Source organism: Danio rerio, chromosome 5 (genome assembly GCF_049306965.1).
Source record: "Danio rerio strain Tuebingen ecotype United States chromosome 5, GRCz12tu, whole genome shotgun sequence".
Taxonomy (NCBI): Eukaryota; Metazoa; Chordata; class Actinopteri; order Cypriniformes; family Danionidae; genus Danio; species Danio rerio.
Genome location: NC_133180.1, coordinates 38,628,877 through 38,655,989, shown reverse-complemented (window position 1 = coordinate 38,655,989; position 27,113 = coordinate 38,628,877). Strand labels below are relative to the sequence as shown.

Genomic DNA, 27,113 nt, shown 5'->3' with positions numbered 1-27,113 from the left:
CAACATTCACATATTGATAGATAATGCTATGATAGCTGTTTTAACATGAAGTTATGATTGAATTGCCTCTTGTTACAGTTATAAAATAGTTTGAGAACATACAGGAAATGTTCATGGGCCAAATACATGACCCAATTGAAATGGTCTATAATAGAAACTTCCTGGCAGGTGTGTTCAGCCCTCCAGGACCAAGTTTGGACACCCCTTCTCTAAAGTCTTTTGGTTGGAACAGCTTGTTGAGTGCATGATGACATCATTTTCACTTTTGAGTGAACCATGCCTTTAAAAGAGTGAGGATCACACAGTTGCAGGAATGGGAGTGGACCAATACTTTGGCAATTCAAAAGCAAAGGCTCTATAATACAAAAATAATAAAAAAAGAAACCTGAAGAGAAGTATGAATATTAAAAGCATCAACTTACAAACTAGAAATAAACAACACAAAGCAGGTAATGAAGGACAAATAGAGGAGAATAATGCAGGGAGATATAGAAAAGCAATATGTAGTTTAAACAATGTTTGGTTACAAATGAACGGTGGGCTATTTTTCTAAGTATCTTCGTTTGTTTGCTTTTTTTAAATGGCAGAAATGGCCATTTAGGTTTCTACAGGTAATTTCCCCTCTTCAGACCTTTTCTGATGATTACTCAATCGCCTGTACACTTGATTTTTGACCAAATTTCAAACAGGTTTTAAATAGAACTGCACACTATATGTACAAAGGAAAAATTGGTTTTAAAATACCTTTAAAAGTTATAATTAAACAAATTAAATTACATTTAAAAGTATATTACAACAGAAATCAGTTACTTTGAAATGCAACAATATTTCAAATGGTACTGTTAAACTGCAGACTTTTAGAAAATATTTATGGGTGTACAGCAGTTTAGTTTTTCATTGCCCTACAGATGGCGAATCTAAAATGCATGCGAGTAAATTGTTAGTAAAAGAGTCATTGAAAATAGAAAAAAAGTGCTTTTCAATCAGCTCATTATGAAAAGCAAACTCAGGGAGTTTGTATTGATTCATGCTGCCACCAACAACCCGCTTGAACGTGTCTAAACATTTCGCATGGCCTGGAGGCAGACAGCTTGTTTGGGAAAGGGGGAAAAATGAATTCTGTGGAAACAAATGTCTTCCCCTGAAGCTGCTGTCACACTTAACACTGTTCAGGCAATTCTTCTTGCAGAAATATTTTACCATCATTAACCCCTCATTTCAAATGTAAATTCAGTTCTTGTCAAGCACAAATCAAATTTGCAATGCATACAAAATAACAAAGAAGAAACACGAAGGTATGGGCGGGTGGGAAAGGAGAAGACAAAGAGAAGGAGGCAAGGGAAGACTAGACCGAGAGATAGTGAGAGACAGAGAGCAATGTACCTCTTTCAGAAGATTTTGAAATATGCTTTTGTTTGAAAGTGTCTGAAAGAGAGAAAGAAAAAGAGAGAGAAAGAGACAGAAAGACTCACAGACTGACAACAGGAATCAGGAGAAATAAACTTAAAGAACACCTGCATCACCGTATCATGACACATTTAAGGGTAGAGACGAGTGCAGAGAATACAAAACAACACAAAACCTAAAACCGATTAGACCAATATAAACCATCCTCTGGTAAAACCAAAACGTACAGAATAAAAGAGTAGGCTGTTGTAAGTGTTTTCAATAAAAATCTGTATTTGTCATGTTTTTATACTTCTGACTTTTATAAATAAACAAGAAAGTGCTGATTTTGAAATAATTCTTAAGTTCAGCATGTCAAATTAAAGACAACCTGAGCAAATGATAATCTTTGCTATTATCAAGCAAGCTTTCTTGCTTTGAAGCTCAATATGACAACTATGCTGAAAAAAAGTGACAGAGATTACAGTATAGCTCAGCCTTTTTATAGCAAAAAAAAGTCTCCAGATGAGATCACTGAGAGGTCAGCGGCTGAGTCATGTGGTTTCCTTAAATGCCGTATATGACTCACTGTCACAAGCGTACGGTCTGTCCCGATCTTCCAAAGCAGCTGCTGCTTCCAACTTCTTGCGAGCACTGCTGACACCACGTCCCTGTCAAACCATAACATTCATCATAAATTAAACTTTTCGAAGTGTTTCATTGAGAAGATTATGCATGTAAACATGGCCTAAAAATAACACTTGCCAAACAAAAAATACCAGTTGCCCAGTTTTATTCCGATTAATTCAACAATGCCCTAGAATGTGGCATATAATAATAATTATTATTATTATTATTTATTCATATTTTAATGACATATCAGCAGCATTGGCTATATTCATGGCAAAACCTATACAAAATATACAATTTATAACAAACAATCATATCAGTTTCTTAACATACATTGTACAAGAAACATTTAAATAGGAACAACTCTGAAACGAGTCGTATACAATCGTTTAGTTTGATTAAAGATAAATATCCTAAAATTGCTTTAAAAGGCACCTTTTTAAACATTTCACCTAAAATATTTCCTGAATTAAAACGTTCTGTAATATCTTGAGGGTCCGATTCTATATCTCGTATGTTCAACCTGGTCATGTCTTGATAATAATAATAATAATTATTATTATTATTATTATTATTATATAAAAAAATTAAGCCCACACTGTGCCCACAGAAATCCACAGAAAATATTCAAACATCATTCAACTTTTGTAATTTTGTGTATACTAGATTCTGTTTTTCATACTTCTTGCTTTATTTATGTTTTCAGCTGCTAAAATTATTCTGCATAACTACACAGAGTTTTCAACAAACTCAGCACAGGATTAGCAATAAAGTCTGCAGATTCTGTCTGGCACACATAATAATTAAAATGACATATGTTTGCTTCATTTGTTTTGCTTTTTTCAGCAAACCAAGGCTGTTAAGAAATGTGGGCCAGTAAATTCACTGGCATTTGGCAGCTGTGACAAAACATCCTCTTAAGTCCTCTATCTGTTCAAGAAGGAAAATTGACGAGATCTCACCTTTCCTTTGCCTTTTCCACGTTTCTTTGGAGTATCTTCCTCATAATCTTCATCATCTAGATCATCAAGAAAATCATCTGGTTCCAAAATTCTCTACACACAAAGAAAGAAATTAAAAGAAGGTGATGTCTATATTAAAAAAAGAAGTAGAACTCCTCCAATCCAAATCAACATAAGTGTTCTCAGTACCTTTCGGACCCTGCTGCTAGAGTTGAGTCCCCCGGTAGAGAACTCAGTAGAGCTGGGCTCCTCTTCTGTCGTGCGAAGCTCCAATCCAGATCTTTTATCCACTGGCTCTCCTTTCAAAAGGGCCTCTAAGCTGCTACCATCACTGGAGAAAACATCCTTCTTAATCCCCAGATCCAGCTCTGAAACATACACACGCACATTCACATCCATTGGCAACTGCACAGAGATGGACAGAAATGTCATCAAAACACTCAGAACATGTGTTTATAAACACAATCACACAAAGCCTCTCTTTACTCTTCCTAACAATCAGTGAAGTAAGTGTAGTGTCTGCATACCGGTCTTTAGAGATGGGAAGGACAGACGAGGGTCATCTGGAGGGTGGGCTCTCCTCTTCTTTCTCCAGCGCCGTGCTGGATATGTGTACAGCTGACCTGGAGCAACACCTTTGGGAAGGAAGACACAATAAAGATGAAAACTATATCCTTTCATTGAACTACATGTTGTTAATGAACTGACCTAATAATTTTAACTTTTTTTTTTTACATCTGAAGGCCTTGGTATATTTCAAAATAAGTTCTTTTCATTCTGCAATCGAGTTTGAAATCCCAGTGTGATGTTATAATGATTTCAAACACCCCTGAGCTACTGTTTGCAAGGCTGTAGGTGTGTCTCCCTGCTCGCCTCTACCCCCTAAACACAACAATTAAAGCGGTTGAGAGAAAAGAACAGTTTTATAAACATCCGGTAAACAGGCATCTCCATGACAAGCACCCCTGTGGCACATCATATCTTTACACAGTTTTTTTTAATTGCTTTGACAGACAATAAATTGTGCTTCCGGTGTGTGAAAACTCATAGAAAAGACATGATAAGGTGGGCTTCTTGTCCAGTGTGTGACCTTCATCAAGTTTTCAAAATTATTTAAATTGAATAGGTACTAAAACATCGGTACCAACTCTCCTACTAAACTCTTCAGTGTATTCATGTTGCTAGTGTTGTTGTTTTGAATACTTTTCTCCAATCAACAAACTAATCTGGGAGAGAAGAATAATAAATGAATAAATGAATATTGCACATCAAAGGCATTGGAGTTCCAGAGCACACCCACTGATTGTATAATCATCAGGTAGTAATCGTCAATAAAAGTTCAAAGGTGTTTAGGAGACAAAACTAATACCCCATAAGATTGCTTTGGTGAAAACTGCCCAACTGCCGAAATGAATTCAAAACAAACTTCATTTCATTATTTTGTTCGAAATTGTCACTTCAGCTCGTTCTTTGATTTCGCTTGATGTACAGGAGTCTTTATCATACTTCAATGAACAATAAAAGAAATGCCACAAAAATCATGTCAAAATGCTACTGCAATCTACTGCAAATCAGATATTACTGAAGCACACTTTAAATATTATTATTTTGATGTCTTAAATATATTTGTATAATTGTTTCTGAGTTCTTACTTTATTACTAATCTATTGACTGAACTAAGAGTTCTTCCTCCAATGATTTCAATATTTATGTCAACAAGCAAGAGATTTCATTGTTTTTGTATCAAATAGTTTAGTTTTTAAAAAATAAAGTAAACTACTTAAAAAAGATCAAATCAAGACACATTTTGATAAGTTTGTAACAGCTTTAGTCTGGACTATAAAAGTCTTGTGTGACTGCAAAAAAGTCAGTGTAGCTCTTGGGTTCCACTTTTTGTAATGTTGAAATCTTCATTTCCAGTTTGTTCAGTCTGTTAAAGTCATACTGAAGAAGGAGTTTATAATAGAAATTGAAATGTAATTCTAACATAAACCAATTCTGTTTTTTATATTTAATACTGGAAGGTTGTTTGCTTTACAGTAATCTAAGCGTTACATAAATAAAAACAATGGCAAATTATAATTGTCATGCAAACGAATACAATACTATGATCAAATGCTGTGTTCTTACCACTTACTGTACTTGTGTATGTTTATTTTTTAGTTTGTAAGCAAGCATATTTATTTATTTATATTCATTCATTCATTTTCTTTTCGGCTTAGTCCCTTTATTAATCTGGGGTTGCCACCGTGGAAAGAACTGCCAACTTATTCAGCATATGTTTTACACAGCGGATGCTCTTCCAGCTGCAACCCATCACTTTGAAACACCCATACACTCTCATTTACATACATACACTAAGAACAATTTAGCTTACCCAATTGACTTATAGCGCATGTCTTTGGACTGAGGGGGAAACCGAAGCACCTGGAGGAAACCACTTGAATGCGGGGAGAACATTCAAAATCCACACAGAAACACCAACTGACCCAGCTGGGGCTCGAACCAGCGACCTTCTTGCTGTGAGGCGATCGTGTATCCCACTGTGCCACCATGACGCTTTATTTATATGTATTTATTTATTTATTTATATCATATCTTGACTGCACAATAAATGAAACGCTGTTTGAGAGTTTGCCCTACCTGGTCCTCTGTGTCGTTTCTCCATCCAGAAGTAGCAGTTGCTCTGGGCGACACCGGTCTGAGAGTCGAGGAAGGGCATCCTCACGCTCCTCTCTGCACACAGACGGGCATTATAGTTGTGACACTGCTCCAGAGCATCCCTGTAATACTGCTCACCCAGCCTACAGACAGAAAAACAGAGGCTCACAATAAGCAAAGCACCCTGAATCAATTCAAAACCCAACAAGAGGTGCTTTCTGAAACTCACACAGACTCTAGCGCAGCCATCTTCTGTGATAGTTTGTCAACACACACCCTACCCACAGTGGTGCCCTGAAACCAGCTCAGCCCTGTTCAGCTTACCCTCTGTGTGTGTGTATGTGTGTGTGTATGTGTGTGTGCAGCAGGAGGTCTTGCGGGCATAAAGCCCAGTCATTGTAACTCTCTCACTCCAGCCACTTAGCAGGTGCTGCTGCCGCCTGTCGCCCCGGCAACCACTAAGAGCCCCGGCGAGAGCACAGGCGAGCTAAAGCCCGGGAGATTAGAGCACAGACGGGCGTTGATGTCACAGAGGATGAAACAAAAGCTTAAAGCTTTGCTGTGTTAGAAGCAAGAGCTGCAAGGGGTTTACAGCCCAGACAACAAAACAGCCTTAAGATGATCGACCGCCTCCAAGACGCCAAACCCAGAGCTGCAGCTTCAAAGACACTCGCTCAATGGGGATTCGCATTCCACCAACCAGCAACTAAAACCATGTTAACACCTGCTATTAAGATCTACCTTGAATGAACAGAACTAAATGAAATGTTAACGTCCAGTACTTTAGTGACCCAATGTAAATATCAATGAACACTGATTCATTCCAGAGAAGCAAGTTACTCCCTTTTTACATGCTCCATATTGGATTAGAGACCATGTAAAAGTCGCTATAAATGCAGAAATGTAAACAGTGATGAGTGAAGTACATTTTAGCTTTTCCAATTTACTTTTCAACCAAAGACCTCAACACCAAGCAGGTCTAAATATATAATGCTAGACATGCTAACACATACAATGCTAAAATGAAAACTTAGTCTTATTGCAAATCTACAACTTGATTTTTGTAACATTTTTGTATTGAACATTGCTTTAATCCAATGTTTTAGAGTGATTTTGGTTGCTGTTCACTGGTTTGAGAGAAAGATAAATCACATTCCCCAGCAAGCTTTTATTGTTTTTAAAAGATGTTTAAAAGTTGTCTAATAGACATCTAAACAGTCATTTTGGCAAAAACAAGACTAAATTTGGGCTGTCAGTGAAAATCTAATAGACATCTAAGAATATGTCAAAGCTAGACTAGTCATTAAATAAACAAAATTGAATGGCTACACAAAGTCTGTCTAATCTGTCTATTTGACGACTAGTCTAGTTTTGGGCTATTCTTAGATGTCTATTAGATTTTCACTGACAGCCCAAGTTTAACCTTGTTCTAGCCAAGCTGTCTATGTTTAGATGTCTATTTGACGTTTATTAAACAAAATTGTTTGCTGGGTATAACTACATCTCACCGTATTGAGGCGTTTATTAAATAGAGTACCAACAGCAACTCCTTTCGCTTGAGCACATGTGATAAGATTATCATGGCAGATGTTAATAAAGAGGAAATAGGGTTGCCAATTCAGTGACTGAAACTGCTAAACTAATTGAGGGAAAGTTGGTTTTATATTCACACATTCAGGTTTTATTTTTAATATTATATTATCAGAAAACTATCCTTTGCAAATTGTAAATAGGGATCTTGTAACAAATAGGGATGCTAGTCAGCCAAAGACTTTCAAAGTACAATATTGTTCACAGCCAGTTATGGTAACAGTAAGCTTTGACACTATGGGTAAAAGTGACCATGTTTAATGTGCAAATCTTCATTTCACTTGTTGTATACATTATCATTGAAATTATGCTGACTTGTAACTTACTCAACTTTTAGAAAAAGGCTGAAGTTGAATAAGGAAGTAGAGAGCTGCCATGCTTCTCAAACTCTGGTCAAAAACAGTTTAAAGTTAATAAATCACCATTTCACTAGCCTTACTTTAACGCTCATTGTTTTAGAAATTCTTTGTTTAAATAGAGTCATACACACATTTTACACAATTAAACTTCACGACAGCACTTCCTGGTTTCAAAACAGTGATGTGGAAAACCTGATAAAACAAACTAGGCAAGTTGACAAAGTTAGACCATATGTGTACTTCAAATGTGTTTCTGGCAGAACAAACTACTAACGTTACAGTAAGAACTGCGTCGGGTAAACGCAACCTGCTCTAAAATAAGTGTCATGGGCCAGATCCACACATCTGAACTACAACTCAATAAAACTGACAGCTGGTACTGCCACGATTGACGACCAGAATAACCAACATCACTAAGTTAATAAACAACTAAAACAACACTTTAAGCACCTCAACATGGCTTCTGCGATACGTTTACACACCAACCGATAAAGGGGACAGAAACGCTTCCTACATGCTTTGTTCCCTAGTCATACAGAAAGACGGAAGCTATGCGAGACATTCATACCAGCGGGACACAGCAGCTGCTAGTACAGCTAACTTACTCAGATCTCAAATAACCTTGTCAAACACGTGTCTTTAGATGTCTTTAAGCGAGTAACATAAAAGCCTGTCACTTTGTATTAGTACATCAAAGTTAGATATTAAATCTGAACATTGGAATCTCTTATGTATCCAAATAAGGACGAAAAATACTCACAGCTTGACAACATTCTCCACCACCGCCGCCATCTTGGCTCTACTGGGCTCACAGTGGGCGTTATGCGCGTGCGCAGAAGGAAGAACCTTAGAGGAAGGTCACGGGTCACGGGCGTTCAGGAGAGGGAGAGGAGGAGGGAGCGTGAAGACAAATATTTTATGTTCAAATCGGTTCAAATCTAGAGACCACGGTAAGTTACAATGTTTCTCAGTTTTCTTAAAATATTGGTAAATTTGGAAATAAAAGTTAAAAAATAAAATAAATGTATCTTAAACCATGGACTTTTGCTTTTAAAAAAATTAAAGAAATTATTTTGACTTTTTTGACACCTTTAAGGTACATAAAAAGAATAATAATTGTAAAAAGAAGGAAATCAGCACAAATACAAAAGGTTTCTCTCTCCTTTTGGTACTTGGACCACCAAATATCTTAATTAACATTATGAATTGTTTTCTCAACTTTGAGAATGGCAATAGAAATTATAATCATAACCGCTCACCCGAGCTATTCCCTCTTTTGTTGTTGCAGTGTCCATGAATGGACAGGAGGTGGCACTAGAGGACAACCTGACGAAACCAATATGACGTATCAGGTATTTTATGCTTAGAGGTCACACAATAGTATTAGGCAATGACTGAGTTTAGTTTAAATCTATCCATGCATAATTGTCACAGGGCAGACAACACAAGAGTAGTCTGTATTCAGCAGTTCGAGCAAATTCCAACCCCTGTTTCCCTCTGTAATGAAATTATGTAGTTCTAAAAATAGAAAGGCTGTTGTGGGATCTCCAGCAGCTGCCTTCAGTTTTTATGTGGAGTGGTGAAAAGCTCTGGAAAACATAAAAAGGGCTGTTATGAACACAGTCTGGTCATCCCTTGTGTAATGTCATGTCAGTTGTTCGTTGAACCCAGCCAAAAATGCCAAGTATAGGTTTTACATGTGAAGAAACTATTTCTGTCCATTGTTTATATCGACTTACCACAAATAGAAAGAAAGTATATACACTTTATTAGGTAAACCTGTCTAACTGCTCGTTAAATCAAATTTCTAATCAGCCAATCAGATGGCAGTAACTCAGTCCATTTAGGCATGCAGACATGGTCAAGACGATCTGCTGCAGTTCAAACAGAGCATCAGAATAGGGAAGAAAGATGATTTAAGTGACTTTGAACGTGGCATGGTTGTTGGTGCCAGACGGGATCGTCTGAGTATTTCAGAAGCTGCTGATCTATTGAGGTTTTCACGCAAAACCGTCTCTAGGGTTTACAGAGAATGGTAAAAAAAAAGAAAATATCCAGTGAGCAGCAGATCTGTGGGCGCAAATGCCTTGTTGATGCCAGCGGTCAGAGGAGAATGGCCAGACTGGTTTCTGCTAATAGAAAGGCAACTGTAACTCAAATAACCACTCGTTACAACTGAGGTATGTAGAAGAGAATCTTCTCTGAATGCACAACACGTCAAAAATTGAGGTGAACGGGCTACAGCAGCAGAAGACCACACTGCATGCCACTCTTGTTGGCTAAGAACAGGAGGTTACAAAAAACAGCAGCAGCCTACAGCAGGCTCCCCAAAATTGGACAATAGAAGATTGGAAAAACGTTGCCTGGTCTGATAAATCTCAAATTGTGCGAGATGGGTCTGGCTGCAGACCTGGTGCAGTGCAATCTGGGCTGCATCCAATGCTTTTTAATGGGCTCACCTAACCCCACCCCTAACCCTACTGTCACAGTGACGTCACTAGCTCCATTTGAGTGCATTGTGTCTGACATTGCATCGCTGAGTGATGCAGTCTCAGCTTGCATCATAAAGGCTGCATCCAGATACTATTGAACTGTGCTGCGACATTCGAATGGTTGGGTCAGAATTTGCCATCAACAACATGAAATCATGGATTCATCCTGCCTTGTATCAACAGTTCAGGCTGATGGTGGTGGTTTAATGGTGTGGGGGATATTTTCTTGGAACACTTTGGGTTCATTAGTACCAACTGAGCATCATGTCAACGCCACAGCCTACCTGAGCATTGTTGCTGACCATGTCCATCGCTTTATGACCACAGTGTACCAATTTTCTGATGGCTACTTCCAGCAGGATAAGGTGCCATGTCATAAAGTGCGAATCATCTCAGACTGGTTTCTTGAACATGACAATGACTTCACTGTACTCAAATGGCCTCCACAGTCACCAGAACTCAATTCAATAGAGCACCTTTGGGATGTGGTGGAACGGGAGATTTGCATCATGAATATGTAGCCGGCGGCAACTGTGTGAAGCTATCATGTCAATATGGACCAAAATCTCTGAGGAATATTTACAGTACCTTGTGGAATCTATGTCACGAGAGATTAAGCCAGTCCTGAAGGCAAAACGGGTCCAACCCGATACTAGTTAGGTGTACCTAATAAAGTGGCCGGTGAGGGTAGGCTATAACACAACAAACAGCCTTTATTCAAGTTCTCCAACCCTCTTCATCTGTTCTGGTCTTTTCCCTTTGCTTTCCCTCCTTTATTCGTCTTTCTCTGTAACAACTGACAGGTTGTGAATGGTAGTCACACACACAGAGCAAAGCCTTTGACACACTCACAAAGGCAGCAGTGAAGTTACAGAGCACACTTTAAATACTTTTCAGTATCCTCCCTTCCTCAGAGCACTTTCAGAATATTCCATGGAAATGTGTGTGTGTGTGTGTGTGTGTGTGTGTGTGTGTGTGTGTGTGTGTGTGTGTGTGTGTGTGTGTGTGTTTGCAGAAGCTGCTCCTGGGTGGTTATTATCTGTTGCATTCTGTTAATATGGGAGTGAGGATAGAGCAAGTAACACATTAGAGCCAGTTCTTGACATGAGACCTATATTTCCCCTTCAGATGAAGCAAGAGAGAAAAACATACACAATCCTTCTAAACACTGTTTGTTCTGGTGTGCAGCCATGATTAATGTGTCTTTTAAAACTGAAGCTTGAACAAACTGAGTTGAAATCAGCAGAACTTCTTCTAAAACTTCCAATGATGTTTCCAACTGGCACCTGAATCTAAAAACAGTGATTAAAGCCTGGTTTATATTAGATAATAACTGTAAACACAACAGTAATAACTTTTTTAACAAGTAAAGCAACATATGCTGGTGAGAAAGTTTCATATGTGTACGGAGGAGGTTAAGGTAAACTTCTTTAGAACATATTGCAGTTCTCATACTGAATTTAAATCAACAACAAATCCACAGGAAGGAAAAAAAAAAGTTTGTCTTCGCAATCTTCAGTCATTGAAATACTATTGTGTGTTATTGTAGCGTATTACAAGATTTTTAAACTTTTATAACTTAAAGGTGCAGTTTAAAAGGGTGAATGTAAGAGGTTTGAGTATTGGGGTAAGCACCTAGGGAACCAAAGCATAATTGGGTAAACTGGCTGTGGTTACACAGATCAAAACAAAGACAGACATTCTGACACTGAACAGTTTCAAAAGAGAATAACTTTAGCATTGTTTTTTCAAATAAACAAGTATGTTAAATTTGCATGTTTCTTAAATAACTGCTATCATATTATGCTGTTTTTATATGGAACAGTAAAAATGTACATGCAGCACCTTTACACAAAGCTTGTAATCAATGTAAATGAAGTTACCATATCTGATTCCTCACCTGATAAAGGACTAAAATTAGAGAATGTGCTTCCACTCAGGAATGGCATTCCAGCTCTGATGACGTCAGTTTGACAGTTTGGCGTTTCAGCTGCTCCTTTCCAGCCATTTGTTTACAGTGAGTAGTAAGCCATTTGTGAAACTGATCACTAAATGAAAACTCTTTAATTAAAATTCTATTTCACCTGGAACTATTTCACATTGCTGAAGTTGTTAAGATCTTTCAGTTCTGACAGACTCGCACAATAGAAGGACATTAGTAAATTAAGTATTTTTGGTTGCTCAGAAATGACCGATTCCAAAAAAACAGCACCCAATGAAACATTCTGAGACTGAATTTTTAATCTCTATTAAGATTTATAACAATTACTATTACAATGCAGCTCATGTAGTTTTGACAATTTCCTTTTGTCTGAGACTCTGCATTTAAGTTGATTGTAAAGACCTCAACCTTTCAAGAAGAGACGTTATAGGTGGAAAAATCTGTTGAGATTCTGGCTGTGATTAATGTGAAGAAACCTACAAATAAACTTTGAAATGTTCATCTGTCCTGGAATAAAATTAACTGAAGAAAATATACATTTGGTTCTCAAATTATGTTTATTTCATAAATACCCTGTAAATCTGGATCTGAACACAAGCAAACACAAACTATTAGATTTGAGTTTACTCCAAGTGAAGCGTGTTATTGCTTTAAATTGGAAAAAAAAACTCAAAGGTCATCCTGTAGCCATTGGATTAAAGAAATGACTAGCAATCTTGCCCTGGAGAAGCTGACATACACTGTTAAAGGCAAATTACAAGATTATTATAAAATATGGACCCCCTTTCGACACGTACTCAACCAGGTGGACCATGCAACATTTTTGATGTTTGAGCTTTCAAACCCTTGTTGGTGTCTTCCTGTATTGTTTCAGCACTAAGTAACACATTGATTTAACCAGTAACACTGGAAAGCTGTGAAATGCAATTTACAAAAAAGCACTGAATATTGTTATTATTAGTTTATTGTTTAATTATGTACTGTTATTATTTGATTTTATGTAATTTATTTACAAATGAAGAGTTCAGATGCGAAAACCTCAAAGTGCCATCTGAAGTTTCCATCGAATATATGTTTTTTTTTTTTTAGGCTTCTTTGTTTAGGTTGAGATATTTTACTTTACAGAACAGGAAAATGACTTATTCTTTGCCATAAAAGGGATATTACTAAACATACACACAGGAGACTGATAAAAATACTCCTTTTAGAAGAAAATTTTAGATGGCATTTAGAGGTTTTTGCATCTAAACTCTTCGTATTTATTTTCACATTTTAACCATTTGTCTTTTAGTTTTATTTGATGTATTTCGTTCTGTAGTTCAAATAAAACCCAATAAATATATTTTGGACCATAAATCTCCACTTCAGCAGCACACCAAACCTGAATTATATCTCTATTCTGAAGGTTTTTGCCTGATTAAAGAAACATTTTATTATACAACAATTCGTTTTTTCCTTGTACCTCACAATATTAACCAAATTCTGAATACAAAAATAGACATTCCAATTTTGATTGTTATCCAGTTCACATGAAGTGTCTGGTCTTAATCTGTACTATGAAAGTGCAACAATGTGTTTTGTCTATAAAAGAATGGTGCACCGCCTCCCCTCAGATACCAAATATATCTGCTCTTGTGCAGTTCTTCACTATCTTTTCCTTCATCCTGGCCCTGGTTCACCTTCCCTCAAGCCCTTTCCTTCCTCCTGCCCTCTCCAGCGGCTCCCACCTCTCCGTCCCGCTGCTGTTCCCATGGTATCGTGATCGTGAGGTCAGGGACTCGGCTGCTCTGTGTTAATAAAGCCAGTTGGAAAGATTCCCAGGGCCTGTGCAGAAAATAGAGGAGCTACTGCAAATAATCAGAGTACACAGACACACTCTCAAACTCTTAATGGGCCTTGAGCGTGCTTACACACACACACACACACACACACACACACACACACACACACACACACACACACACACACACACACACGTTAGTATTGGTGGTTTACAAGAGTCTCCATTGAAGAATGTATTTTAAACAGTAAAACCGCTTATTAGCCTACCCCAACGGCTAAACCCAACATTTAAATGTGATAAGACCATGTTAATTATAATTTTTAAGTGTTTTGTATTACAAGGACACAAGACATGTCCTCTTAAACCATTTTAAGTACAAACAACTTGGTCATATTCAAGTCATCATGCATTAAAATGATGTCCTTGTAAACCACTAAAACCAGTGAACACAAATACACACACATAAGCAACCAATCAAAACCACAAGCCTGGCTCTCAATCACAAGGTAGGCTCAAAATTGCAAATTCAAGACATTGCTTGTATTCAGAACGGTTACATTTAATAGAGACCTGCGTGCTAAGACTTGTGATGAAAAAAAAAATGTGTCACAGGTAAGTGCAGTAAAACAAGTCATTCATGCACTGACCTGCAGTTCTGCTCTTTGTTAACACCCACAATAATTTCAGCTATAGAGAGTTGTGTTGCATTGAAATGCACAGAAAAATGATTCATTGGATTTACTATCTTTTTTTAAGGTAAGTGTTTGCAAACGATTTATATGGACTGAAATTAAACAAATGAACTGTAGTGATGTCCATCCTAAATTGTTTGTTTACAATCAGCCCATACAATTGTTACAAACACTTACTGTAATAATAATATTAAAAAAAATAAAATTTAAAAAAAGTAAATCTAATGAATATTGTTTTTTCCAGCGTTGGACAGGGTAAAAGCATGGTAAATCCTAGTCAAATGGCACAAAGTACACTGGGATTTTTCAGGGGTTCGGAGTCTAATGTTGTGCTAAATGATTTTATGGTTAATGTTTAAATGAATTTTGTAATTTTAATTTCAATTTTCAGTTTGTAATAGCGTTTATTCTAAAATATATATATAGTATGCATATATTTATGTAAGCTTGAAACTAAAAATGCTGTTACTCGGAAAGGATTAGTTCACCTGGAAAAAAAAAGAAAAGAAAATTCATTCATTCATTCATTTTCTTGTCGGCTTAGTCCCTTTATTAATCTGGGGTCGTCACAGCAGAATGAACCGCCAACTTATCCAGCAAGTTTTTACGCAGCAGATGCCCTTCCAGCCGCAACCCATCTCTGGGAAAACAAAAAGAAAATTCTCTATGACAATAAAATTGAAAGCTCATCATCATTCCAAACCCCTGAGATCACCTTTGTTTATCTTCAGAACGCCAATAAAGATATTTTAGAAGAAACCCAAGAGCTCTCTCATCCTCCATAGACAGCAACAACATTCAAAATCCAGAAAAAAGACCAAAAACTTTGTCAAAATATTCCAGATCACTTCAGTGGTTCAACTGTAACCATTTGAAGCTACACATTTTTTTGTCGTTTGCACAAGAAGTAAATGTTCATGGAGCTTTGTATGTGATCATTAGTGTCTGAAAGCTGTTGGATTTCATCTAAAACATATTCATTTGATTTTAGATTATGAAGGAATGTCTCAGGGGATTGAAACAACATAAGGGTTAAGAATTATTAATGAGTTAAAATTTTTTATTCTTTTAACTATTGGGTAATGTTAATGCAGTTTGATGTTAAATCATAAAAGCCTTACTGATATATTAATTATTGGCTGCAATAATACAGTTGGCTTCTGTATGCTGGAGAAACAAACAAAATATAAAAACATAAAAGTAAATACCTAAATGAAAAATAAAATAAAGGAAAACTACTCTGTTTATTCTGATTATCCATCCATTGCATTCACTGGGGATTGAAATTTTTACACATTAGCATATCCACATGATAAAAAATATATACAGTTGAAGTCAGACATATTAGCCCCCCTTAGGATTTTGTTTTCGTTATAAAATATTTCCCAAATGACCAAAGATATTTTCACAGTATGTCTGATAATATTGTTTCTTCTGGAGATAGTCTTATTTGTTTTATTTTTGGCTAGAATAAAAGCAGTTTTTTAATAAAAAAAAAAAAAACATTTTAAGGTAAAAATTTTTAGCCCCTTTAAGATATTTTTTTGATAGTCTAAAGAACAAACCATCGTTATACAATAACTTGCCTAATTATCCTAACCTGCCTAGTTAACCTAATTAACCTAGTTAAGCCTTTAAATGTCACTTTAAGCTGTATAGAAGTGTCTTGAAAAATATCTAGTAAAATATTATTTACTGTCATCATGGCAAAGATAAAACAAATCAGCTATTAGAAATGAGTTATTAAAACTATTATGATTAGAAATGTGTTGAAAAAAATCTCTCTGTTAAACAGAAATTGGCACAAAAAATAAAAAGGGGGCTAATAATTCTGACTTCAGCTGTATATTATTGTAATGTATAGTAAATATTAGTGTTTTTGAACCATACTAGTGTTTTTTACTGTACATATTATTGCTACTCTTAGTTAATGAATGCTCCAGCATACTGTAGTATGGACTATAATGAACTAATAAACTGTAATAAATAGTGTCGTAGGCATGATGGCTCAGTGGTTAGCACTGTCCCCTCACAGCAAGAAGGTCGCTGGTTCAAGCCTCGGCTGGGTCAGTTGGCATTTCCGTGTGGAGTTTGCATGTTCTCCCCATATTCATGTGGATTTCCTCAGGGTGCTTTGGTTTCTCTCAAAGTCTAAACACATGCACTATAGGTGAATTAAATAAACTAAATTGGCCATAGTGTATGTGTGTGAATGAGGGTGAATGGATGTTTCCCAGTACTGGGTGGCAACTGGAAGGGCGTCCGCTGTGTTAAACATATGCTGGATAAGTTGGCGGTTCAATCCGCTGTGGCGACCCCTGGTGAATAAAGGGACTAAGCCAGCCTAATCTCACGAGGAAATGCAAGTATTTTACGTTTTATCAGTTTAGTGGCTAATTCGTACTAATTTCTACGAGTTTAAAAAGGAGGTGTGGCACCCAACCCCACCCCTAACCCCAACCGTCATTGGGTGATAAGCAAATCAAACTAAATTGTACAAATTAGATTTTTAAATTTTAAAAAGATTTTTTTTTTATTTTTAGATTTTTAAAAAGTTACGAATTGCCATGAGATTGCGTTAAACTAAACCGAAGGTAAATGAATGAAAGAAATACTGTAGAAGTGTAACTACAGCAAAATTGCTTGTTTAAACTACTTATTTAAAATGAGTCAAAACACAATTCTTTTCATTTTTGGGGGACAACGTAATTGGTTTATGTTCAATCAAAGGTTCAGTCAAAGGATTAAGTTAACTTAATTGATTTTTACTGAAGGAACATGAAGGAATTCTCTGGAACCTAAGAACATTTTATATATCATACTCAATAGTTTTATATACACACACACACACACACATATATATATATATATATATATATATATATATATATATATATATATATATATATATATATATATATATATACATACACACACACACACACACACACATATATATATATATACACTCACACACACACACACACATATATATATATATATATATATATATATATATATATATATATATATATATATGTGTGTGTGTGTGTGTGTGTGTGTGTGTGTGTGTGTGTATATATATATATAATATAATATAATATATTTCCCAGTGATTGGTTGCGGCTGGAAGGGCATCCGCTGCATAAAACATATGCTGGATGAGTTGGCGGTTCATTCTGCTGTGGCGACCCCAGATTATCATAGGGACTAAGCCGAAAAGAAAATGAATGAATGAATGAATAATATAAGAATGCCTGTCTTTGGGAGCAGCGGGCTAACACCTAATATACCTCAGTGTGAATGTTACACGTATGCATAGCTTCACAGAAATATGGCACAATAAATCATTTAAAAAACAGCCAAACTTTTGTAAATGGGCATTTATTTACCATTTTGTTTCTGTCCTATTGTATAAGTCTATTGTAATATGTACAGCAGCAGCAAACATTCAGTTAACATCCAGTATACAATCTGATAAATCCCAATAAAAACGTCCTCATGTGCAGTTGTGAAACAGAGGCGCATGAAGCATGCAGGCTTCATATGTGTAGACGAAGTGATTAATGATTCACTTTCATTGATAAAGCAGCAACGCTAAAATATTCCAGATGCTGCTGCTTCCCTTTCAGCCTGAACACATGCTGCAGTTTCGAGAAGAAAAAAAGTCCATCAGGAATGGATGTGTTCATGAAATTAGCATGGTCATCAATGTGGGAACATCACATTTTGAGATTAATCAACAAAAACCCAAGTAATAATCCACGGCTATATTTGTCGCAAACTGAAAAAAGCATTAATAGTCAATGTGAATGATCACAGTATTTATGTTAAGTAGAGATGCTTATTAAGGCATGTGGTTGGTTGTTGGCATTAAATCCAGCTATCTGTATTTACGTCAATTTATCTATCTATTTATTGAATGGCTGAAAAGATATTTATTTATTTGTAGTTATTGTGCTTCAGTGATGCAAAATTATAAAGTAACCCTGATCACCCTTTTTAACATAGCTTATAAGAAGAGTTATACATGTCGTGCTAAGCTAATACAAACTGTACTAATGTAACTACGAAAAATGACAAAATGTAAAGATATTTTCATATTCTACATCAGTGGTCCCCAACATTTTTATCACCACAGACCAACCATTGCTTGACAATTCTACCAGGACCCGAGTGGAGACAGGGGTCTTGGGTGTGCATAGATTGCTAGGCTATCATCAACAACTTTCTCGGAGGATAACAAGCTGACAAAACATTGCTGCAACTCTGATACAAATGTTTTATGGAGCAAATTAAACAGCGCAATGTTTCTCTGAGATATTTAGTCTGCCGAAATGTGTATAATCCATACAAAGTGTAAAGGTGATCAATCAGTTCTTGTCAAGTGACTCGTGTTATTCCAGATACTTGAGATGTTTTTAACTGGGTGCCACGTCTGCATCGCTCCCAATATACGTGCCTCCATTTGAAATGACCAAATTGAGCGTGGGAAAAGATGCAATATGTAAACAGCGATCTACGCTCATTTGCGATCTCCAGCAGGTGATCATCTTCATGCAGACATGCTGGATTTACCTGATTTGTTGATAAATAGGTTGCGGATCGATTCCTTGGCAGTTTGTGGGTCCTTCAATCGCTTTCTCAGGTGACGTCACGTTGCATTATGGGTCTAGTCGCCATTTGTGGGGTATCCGAGTTAGCATTAGCTTTTATAAGATTTTAGCATCTTTCACACTTAAATAGAGTGTAGTGTTCTTGTCATGGGAAGGGCTGTAATGGTAAATAACATGATTGAAAAGTTAAAAAAAAAACTATTACGACAGAAATTTTTAAATTTCCCACTTGGAGGAAAGGATATGACAGCATGTAGGAGACAACAGATGCAGATGATGTTTGTCTACCAAATCGGATTATTCTACCGAAATTTGTATATTCCATTCAAAGCTGATTGATTAGTCCTTGTCAAGTGACTTGCAGTATTCCAAATTCTTAAGGTGTTTTTACTGGGTGCCATGCACTCCCAATATGTGAGCCTCCATTGGAAATTAAAAACGTGCGCACGAAAGACGCAATATATGAATGGCGATCTACGGCCAGTTGATCATCTTCTTTCACAGACATGCTGGATTCACCAGATTTGTTGACAAAAATAGGTTGCGGATCCATTCCTTGGCAGTTCATGGGTCCTTCAATTGGTCTTTGACGTCACCCTCGTGAACGCCGAGTTGCATTATGCATCTAGCCGCCATTTGTGGGGAATCCGAGTTAACGTTAGCTGGTTTTAGCAGAGAATAAATAGAGTGAAACATTCTTTTTGTGTGAAGGCCTGACAACAGATTTTTTTTTAATTTCGCACTTGGAAGAAAGGATATTGACAGCATGTAGTAGGTAACAGATACATCGGATGTATAGCTACCGAATCGAACGTTAGCCTACTGAAAATTGTATTTCTATTCAAAGGTGATCGGTCAGTTCTTGTCACGTGACTCGTGGTGTGCTCATAACAATCTGAAAACTTGAGGTCTTTTTAACTGGGGGCTTTGTGCGCATCGCTCTCAATATGCATCTCCATTGGAAATAACGAACTTGCATTTGGAAAAGCCGTGACATGAACAGCCGCCATCGTTTGCAATCTCCAGCAGTTGATCTTTTTCTTGCACAGACAAGCTGGATTCACCTGATTAGTTAAAAAATAGCTTGTGGATCTATACCCTGGCAGTTCGTGGGTCCTAAATGTGCCTTTTCCCCTTCGTAAAGACGTCTGTTTCTAACTCATTTTGCTAGCTAGTGGGTTAAGTTTTGGTGGTCAGGTGACCGAGATGTACTCGAGAAAATATGGTCATTTTTAATCAAAATAATAGATCATTCTGACTCGGATATTAAATAAAACAAATATAATTAATGATTTCTTGTGCGCCCCGGCTGTTGGGGACCACTGTAGTAAATGATTTGAGCAGTAAAGTGACAATAGGAACAGTTTAGGAAACACATTTCTGGTTAATGTAAGGACTAGTTTTAGAATAAAAAAAAAAATAGTTGTTTTAGTACTACAATGCATTCATTACACTGTATGTCTAGCATTCAGGGCCCTGTTCAGGTTGATAATATCTAATATAATGCATTTTGTCATTATGATTGCAAAAATAAGTACTGGCCAAATGGAAAGGCCACATATTCAAAGTGTTTCTACATAAAATCTGTCATTAGATGAGATTTCAATCAAGAATGGAGTTAAGTGCACAGACCTATGATTATGTAAATAGATTCAGCTTTGGAAATTTAATTCTCAAGTTAAGGATACAATTCACTAGAACCAAAAATAAATAAGAAATCAAGAATACTAGATCAAAATACTTTCTGAATCAGAATTGATTTTGTAGACTAGTGTGTTAAATAAGAATATATAAAAGTATGAGAACTATTAAGTTGATGAATCCAGTAGGTTCCTTATTGCTGTTTGTGCAAAGGTAGCATCATATACAGCTGATTGCGACACATTTCTGTTAATATTTGCTTTTTTTTAAAGACATCCTCTTGCTGACAGTTTGATGCACTTTGTGGTAAGTTACTTATTTCAATTTATAACCTGACATGAAACACAATACTGAAATCCATATCTGTGAGCTGAAAGCATGGAGTGTATGAACCCCACATGTGCTGGGTTACATGGGGGATACCAAGGTAACACAAGCCCTTTTTAGGCCCCACGGCTAAAGTCAGAGAAAAGAAAAACTACCGCTGCCTGGAAAGTGATCATCTGTCAAAGCCTGAGGGAGTGCATGCACTTCAACAACAACCAAACACCAAGAAAAAAAAGTGTGCATGAAAGGAAACCATTTCACATTTCTGACACATGATTAAAAAAAAAAAACTCCTTGCATTCTGTTTCTGAACAATAAAAACTACTCCAAACAAAACCAGAAAGTTGTCATGGCAGGGTGTAGACGCATGCAGAGGCCTTCTGGCACGTGTATGTGTGTGTGTCCAGATCATTAGGGAGGAGCTCCACATTTTTACCCGATTACACAAATTGCAAAACACAGAGGGGGAGATGATGTCATTGCTGCTTTGAAAGAGAAAAATGTCAGATTTTCCTTTTTCTGTAGTGAATCCAGGAGGCCTGTTGTGCTGTAATTATGCAAATGCACAATGAAAGTCGTTTTTGACAGGCTTTCTTGATTGCTGTCAAATTTTTACAATTATATCTAAGAGTTGAAATAAAGCCAGAATGTGTCTTTCTTGTAGTCCAAATACACGTATGGGGGAAACAATAACATAAAAAAATGGTACCTTTAGGATACAACAGTCTCACATTGTCAGATACTCAGACTGATCACTTTCACTGGCCTCTCACTGCCTCTGACTGACATGAAAAAGCAATCACAGTTTGTTTTGTTCACAAGTGAAGTCAGTGTAACTACAATAAACGTGTTTTGATGTAAAGCAAGTAGTGCTCTGCATTCATAGTATTAAAAAAACAGTAGGCAAGAGATACCCTGATGACCCACTACTTCTAGGAAGATTCTGAACTGCGCATTAAGTTTGGTAAATTCAAAATAATATAGTTTGTTCAATCTACTTATTTAAAAGGAGCTGAAACAACACAATTCTTGAGATTGTTTTGGGCGCAACTTAAAAGTTTTATCTTCAATCCACTTCAATTTGTAAAATCAATTAAGTTGGGACAGCATGAAGGAATTGTGTGATTGGGCTAATCAGGCTTTTGTTTGCACTGCCAAAAGTACTCTTACTTGCTAGGCTTGACGTACAGCAGAAATTTACAATGAATGTCATTATCACTTGAATAAAGTTTGCTCAAGATATTTACATTTGCATCTTGGGCTCACTAAAGTTCATTATTTCACATATACATGTGTGGCAAATCCATACAACTTTTCCATGCAGTCTCAAAAACAACAATAGAGGACATACACCAAATCACTTTCTTGCTTTTTGGCACATGGCTGTTTGTCTTCAAGCAGACAAACTTTGTTTGAACTTAGGTCGACCATGGTTTCTCCCAAGACCAACATTGCATTGTCTCTGCTGTGTATTTCAAAATGAGATTCTAGTGGTGTTGTTCCGTATTGTTCAAAATTTTCCATAAACCAAGATACCGATCAGTAGAGTGTGTAGCTCCATGCTTTTGGCAGAGTACTGTTATGCTAGGTAACCATTGAAATGGGTGCCAAAAGTGGTAAGGTATACCACTTTTGAAAGTGGAAACAGACTCTACTGTACTGAACAGAACCTCATTAAAAACATGACAATCCTGATATCCTGTAGAATTCCACCAATTCGATAATGACTATAAAACAATTTAGTGTGCCTTTCGAATGTCAGCCAACAGTTCATGGACAAGACATCTGAAGCGTGTTTTACAGAACTGGTGTAGCACCCTTAAAAACTACTTTGTACTCTACTCCTAAAAAGTGCACTTAAAAACTTAAGTCAGTATTTCTCAATGCTGTTCCTAGAGGTACACCAACAGTACACATTTTGGATGTCTCCCTATTCTGACCCATTGAATTATAGTCTTAGAATCTACTCTAATGAGTGTGTTTGATTTGGAAGATATTTGAAAATGTTTAGTATAGGTGTGTCTCCAGGAATTTGGTTGGTATACTAGGAAAATGTTTGGGTGAATAAGTTACAAAATTCTTCCTATAAAAGGTACTACTTCAAGGTTTGTTTATCTTTGAGAATGCTTTCGCATCAGGCTCACGGTTTTGAAAAACTGCTATTTTCTCTCCCTTAGATTAATTTGTTGGGGCAAATGTGGCCATGGTAATTGCACTCTGATTCATGCCAACATAACCAGTCCAAGATTACCTGAATGAGGGTCTCAGGAAGCTTAAAAACACCTAAAAGGTACCATTTAAAAAAAATCATGATACAGTCTAACAGAGATGAATTAAAACAATATATTCGAGTACGAAGAAGTTCAATAAAACAATGGATTAACAGTACAAATCCTGGACCTTACAAGAGTATTTTGCAAAGATTACATGTATAATGGTAAAAAAAAAAAATCCAAATCCGCAGGAAAAGCTGGTAAAACAGCTGGTAAATATCTTGTTACAGAACATCAAGAATAATTCCCACTTATATGCACCTTTGACTCACTTCTTCGTGTTCAATATCAGGTATATATTCCTTGTCGTCCGCTGGGTGCAAGTCCCCCATTGAACGTTCCCGTTCTCTGCTTGTCCATGATCTGCAACACATCCTCTAGAATCGATGGCCCCAAGTCCAAATGGAGGGAAAGCATAGATCCAGCATTGGACAGATATGGCGTTTCCTCCTCGTCTGCATCCTTTACACACTTCTCATCTTTCTTAGTATCAGGCCTTGGCCTGTGTGTGTTTGAATGCAGTGAAGAGTGGTTTGGAGATGCAGGAAGGGATGCATGTCGTGTGATGCTTCTCTCTTCCAGGTGCAGTCTGGGAGGTTTGGGAGGTGGAGCGAGAGATGGCGATGTTGAGGGCGATTGGGTTTTTGTCAAGGTTGTTGGGACCTCTGTGTTCAACGTCGCTGCTGATGGAAGGGTGAGCGCCTGCACCCCTCCAATAATAGGGAGTGACAGGGCATTCTTCAGCAGAGGTGATCCCTCACTGACTGCTGGGTGACTGCATACACTTGCCGTACGACTTAGTTGGAATGACCCATGGTGACCTTGTTGTCCAGGTAGCAGGTGAAATTTACCTTGAAGGAAAGACAGGTCACCGAAAAGATCATCATCGCCTCCACCACTGCCGATGTGGATAGTGTGTCTGAAGTCTCCAAGTGGAGGACTGATCATGTCAGATGAAAGAACATCACGCAACTTTTCCTTCTTTCCTTTGCGGCTTCGTCGTTTTAAGTATATGGGAGCCTTGGTAGACATGTTGGACCCACCGTGTCCTCCCGCACAGCAGAGAGACAGACCTTCCAGCAGTGTAAATAAAGAGGGAAGGTGAAAAGAATCAACACGTGAAGAAGAAACAAAAAAGAAAACTTGCTAAGCAATCAAAACCAATCCAATTGGACAGAGTCAGGATGCCTTCTTTGCAGGGAAAGAATGTCATTGGTTTAAAGTATCTCTTCATATACAAAGCCCAGAATTTCCATCTGAAGACCAGAAGGACAGTATTCCAATCAGGGCAATGATCCCAACATCCTTATAGATCGTTTAATCCAGTGTGTCTAAAGTCTGGAAGAAAAAGAAAGAGGGCATTTAGCACAGTGGTACATATTACTAACTCAACACCAATTTTTATTAAGTAGCACTGATTATTGATTATTTTGTATATTTATAATTTTTTTCCCTGTAGCGTCTAGACTAGGGATGCAATGATTAAGTTACACCAACTGTGCGCTAGTTTAACGTTCCGAGTTTGTACACGAGGCTAATATGCGCGAACACACTGGATTAACTATGACTGAGGCTATTAACTAACGGCCGTTCACATTCTGTGTTTTTTGTGTGTGCAAGTTCGCATATTGGTAGTGACGTGCTCATGGCGTGCACACGCTTTCCAGGTGCGAAAGGATGGGCCGTGAATCCTGTGACAAGAACTGACCATTCAGCTTCATATACACAGTGCTACTCCAAAGAGAAACATTCATTCATTCACTTTCTTTTCGGCTTAGTCCCTTTATTAATCTGGGGTCGCCGCAGCGGAATGAACCGCCAACTTATCCAGCATATGTTTTATGCAGCGGATGCCCTTCCAGCCGCAACCCATCTCTGGAAAACATCCATACACACTCATCCACAGCGGACAATTTATCCTACCCAATTCACCTGTACCGCATGTCTTTGGACTAGGGTTGTAACGGTATGAATTTTTTACGGTATGATAATCGTCTAAAACAATACCACGGTTTGACGGTTTCGCGGTACACGGTATGTTACAAATGTTACAAAATAATAGAACAGTGAAGCAAATTTGACTTTTTCCAAATAATATATTTTCAGTTACTATAAACAACACCACTTACAATGAACAAATAAAAAAATAAGAAAATAATAAATAATGTGTCAAAGTCCAAATAAAGTCCAAATAAACATGGTGCAAATCCTCAGTAAAAAAATAGATATAAATATTTACTATACTATAAATAGTTACATAACGAAACTAGATTCAATATGGAACATCCTTAGGTTTTATGTGCCAGCATGGATATGGTTGTCTGTGGATATGGATTCGGATTTGGTTGTCTGCAATGCAGACAAACAGCTGCATCTTCATTTGCGTCTTTTGAAAACAGCAAGAGCAGCAGTTCGTCTTTGCTGTGTCACTGTTTTGTCATGTTTCTGTGCTGCTGTGCATGCAAAAGTACTTAGTATGAGAATTATTTCATGCAAAACTTTTTTTTTGCGTTTTATTTAGCCGCGCATAAATGTATGCCTATCTCTCATTCCGTGTTGTTCAAAACGCTCATGTTGGTCCACAAACAAAAGCGAAACCTATGCTTATTGGTTGTGATATAGCGAGTTTGAACCAATCTGGGCATGGAGGAGGGACAATGCATCGATGTATCATGTCTGGTTTGTCTGGAGACACAGTGACGAGCATTTCTTAGTCAAATCAGCGTTGTCAAATTTTGATGACGTAACCGCACTGATTCCGGAGCCTCTGAAAGTCCGCGAATGTTACGTGATACAGCACTGGAAAGCTGAGATTCTCTTCTTTATGCAAATCTTTGAATTGTATGAATCGGATCAGCGGATCAAAAGTTATTAAACATTTAAGAGCTATACTTATTTTTAGCCGTGGGCGGCTGTCTCGGTCTTTAAGGGTTAAAACCGTTGATATGCAATTGTTCATGGTATGATAATCGTGCACGTTCAAATCGTGGTAGACCGTCATACCGGTATATTGTGACAACCCTACTTTGGACTGTGGGGAAAACCGGAGCGCCCGGAGGAAACCCACGCAAACGCAGGGAGAACATGCAAACTCTACACAGAAATACCAACTGAGCCAGCCGAGGCTCGAACCAGCGACCTTCTTGCTGTAAGGCGACAGCACAACCTACTGAGCCACTGCGTTGCTCTCAAAGAAAAACAAAAATACAAAATGAAAATACCAAACAAGTTCATAATATATTATCATAATATATTGATCAAAAAAGCCTTTCAGACAGAGGTTCAGCAGCCTTTCACTACATTATTGTTGTTTGTTCTTGTTTAAAAGGGAAATACTTAGCCAATATGATGCTTAGATATACATAAGACAAATACTATTTTTATTTACTTATTTATTCATTGTTCTGTTATTTATTTTCAGTGTTAAAATTTTACTTATGTTTTAATGCCAAAAAACTTTTTTTTCACTTATTTTTATGTTCAAAGAGAAATGGACTATTGTTTGTTTATGATTATGTTGTGCTGTCTTCATTAGTTATTGAGCAGCATAAAATATAACACTTTAAAATATTAAGTGCTTTCATGTTTCTAAACTAGTAGTGTTTTAAAATTAATGGATAATAATCGTGATAACCGTGAAAGCATGAGTATTCCTCAGACTATAATCCTGCAACCAAAATCTAGAATCGATGCACCCCTAGTCTAGACCTTTCAATAAAGATCAAAGAATATATCAATTAAATCCATAAAGAAGAATCC

General features: G+C 37.1%; 2 protein-coding genes and 1 long non-coding RNA gene across 17 annotated transcripts in view; 1 reads left to right on the top strand and 2 right to left on the bottom strand.

The window, feature by feature from the left end:
• dpf2 (double PHD fingers 2) overlaps positions 1 to 8,400 on the bottom strand; it is a 15,263-nt gene extending 6,863 nt beyond the window's left edge. The window contains exons 1-7 of one of the 9 annotated variants that reach the window (XM_073950255.1): positions 8,349 to 8,400; positions 5,622 to 5,782; positions 3,506 to 3,613; positions 3,168 to 3,383; positions 2,979 to 3,071; positions 1,976 to 2,057; positions 1,384 to 1,425 (exon numbers count right to left, since the gene is read on the bottom strand). In XM_073950255.1, the coding sequence (XP_073806356.1) occupies positions 1,384 to 1,425; positions 1,976 to 2,057; positions 2,979 to 3,071; positions 3,168 to 3,377 (427 nt within the window). In that variant the 5' untranslated portion in view covers positions 3,378 to 3,383; positions 3,506 to 3,613; positions 5,622 to 5,782; positions 8,349 to 8,400. 9 annotated transcript variants of the gene reach the window in all.
• On the top strand, positions 8,153 to 14,989 carry LOC141385560 (uncharacterized). Of its 2 annotated transcripts, none has more exons than XR_012406171.1 (3): positions 8,153 to 8,538; positions 8,877 to 8,940; positions 12,021 to 14,989. It is a non-coding gene; the product is annotated as an uncharacterized lncRNA (long non-coding RNA). The 2 variants fall into 2 exon arrangements; XR_012406172.1 differs by having other exon boundaries at positions 8,451 to 8,538; positions 11,096 to 13,373.
• cdc42ep2 (CDC42 effector protein (Rho GTPase binding) 2) overlaps positions 13,781 to 27,113 on the bottom strand; it is a 26,593-nt gene continuing 13,260 nt past the window's right edge. The window contains exons 2-4 of one of the 6 annotated variants that reach the window (XR_012405868.1): positions 23,616 to 24,692; positions 23,333 to 23,364; positions 13,786 to 13,846 (exon numbers count right to left, since the gene is read on the bottom strand). Coding sequence is in view for 5 of the 6 variants with exons in the window: in XM_073950329.1 (XP_073806430.1) it covers positions 23,643 to 24,386 (744 nt within the window). In the remaining variant the exon portion in view is untranslated. 6 annotated transcript variants of the gene reach the window in all.